At 35.4% G+C, this 1,542-nt stretch overlaps 1 protein-coding gene across 3 annotated transcripts in view; it reads left to right on the top strand.

The window, feature by feature from the left end:
• Positions 1-1,542, top strand: part of LOC119586254 (protein SMG8-like) — a 13,378-nt gene that overhangs the window by 4,496 nt on the left and 7,340 nt on the right. For all 3 annotated transcript variants that reach the window (XM_037934959.1, XM_037934961.1, XM_037934960.1), the window contains 3 exons: positions 203-325; positions 749-900; positions 1,067-1,234. In XM_037934959.1, coding sequence (XP_037790887.1) covers positions 203-325; positions 749-900; positions 1,067-1,234 — 443 coding nt within the window. The remainder of the gene's footprint in view (positions 1-202; positions 326-748; positions 901-1,066; positions 1,235-1,542) is intronic.

The raw sequence follows: 1,542 nt of genomic DNA, 5'->3' as shown, positions 1-1,542 counted from the left end.
TTTTAGGAGCCATAATTCACCTATATGATACATATCATTCATATTATTTTTCTGTGTTATAAGGCTAACCATTACCATGATATATTTAATCACAGAACCAGATCACCAAAAATAGATGCCAGTTGGTTATACTTTCCATCACCCACTCTTGATGATACCGTGCAGATAATGAAACGACCTTTATTTGTCATTTGTAACTAAGACTGGAGTGGAAGGATACTATGATCCTGACCGTCGAGCCATATACCTTCACCTGACTGGGGCATATGACACGGCAGCTCTCATTAGTGCCCTAGAAACCATGCACCAGCAACTCCAGGAAAAGGTACTGTTCATGTTTGATTTGTTTTTTGTGAAAAGATAGATATTCAGGAATTAACTTCATTCTAGGAAGTGCAGTGTCTGCAAAGGACAAATTTGTTGGCTATATTTATGAGGGTGTCACGCAAACCCTGTCTTTAGTATTCCCAAGAGGTCATATTTGTTTTCGTAAATATCACGTGAACAATTGTAAGATAGCAAAATACTGAAAATTAATAACTTTTTACTCTTGAAATATGTTGAATTGAGAAGAGGGGGAACCCAGATGACTTGGTCTTGGCCAGTAAAGAACTGAATGTGAATTATGAATTAAATATTTTTTTCTGCATATTATTATAATTTACTTAAGTTTACTGAAGGAAGATCATAATCTGGCAGGTATCATGTCATATACTAAAATAAAACTTGACATTATTTAATTAAACAGGGATTCCTGATGGCCTGGTCCAGCCTCAAGTTGGCCTATGCACGAAGTCTGTTAGTGCTGTTTTCTGTCTCTCATTTGCTTCTTCTGTGCCATCCAACGCATGTCTTTGATATTAGTTACATTCATCTCTTCCGAACCCTAGATGCAATCAGGTATGTTGTCTTCTGCATTGTTTACTTTTTGTCTTTTCCTTTACAGTTTGTGTCATATGAATTTGCAAACCCATTGTTGTTTGTATTAAAGGAGTATGTAGTGATAACTTTTATTGGAATATTGTTTATTTTCTTAGGGTATAAATTGATAGTTGTTCATTAACAGGTCCAAAGCCCAGAATTACATAGCAGAAACCCTAAAGCTTGTGCCAGGAATCAGCAAGGACTGGGTCTCATTTGGTCGACTGTGTGCACCTCGGGTTCTCTTCATATTCTCATCACACCTCTTGCCAGCACAGATTCGTTCTGGACAAGACAACTCAGCTGTTCACAGGTAGAGTAGATATCCTTGGGATGTATTCTTGTGCAGTTGAAGTCTAGATATACTTGGAATATATTCTTGCGCAGTCTAAGTTCTTTTTATAGTGTTTACTCACAAGAGACACATGTCTGATCAGTGAGAGATTTTCAGTATATCTTTATTATTTATAATTTATGATTACTTCAAGTTTTTCATTATCATGAAATATAAAATATACAGTAGAAATTAAATTGATGAAGAAAGTAAATCTTCCTAGCAGATGGCTTCTATACTACATTCAACTTATTTTATCTATAGTCATAAGCTGTTACTTCCTATTA

Source organism: Penaeus monodon, chromosome 21, assembly GCF_015228065.2.
Source record: "Penaeus monodon isolate SGIC_2016 chromosome 21, NSTDA_Pmon_1, whole genome shotgun sequence".
Classification (NCBI taxonomy): Eukaryota; Metazoa; Arthropoda; class Malacostraca; order Decapoda; family Penaeidae; genus Penaeus; species Penaeus monodon.
This window is presented reverse-complemented; position numbering and strand designations above follow the sequence as displayed.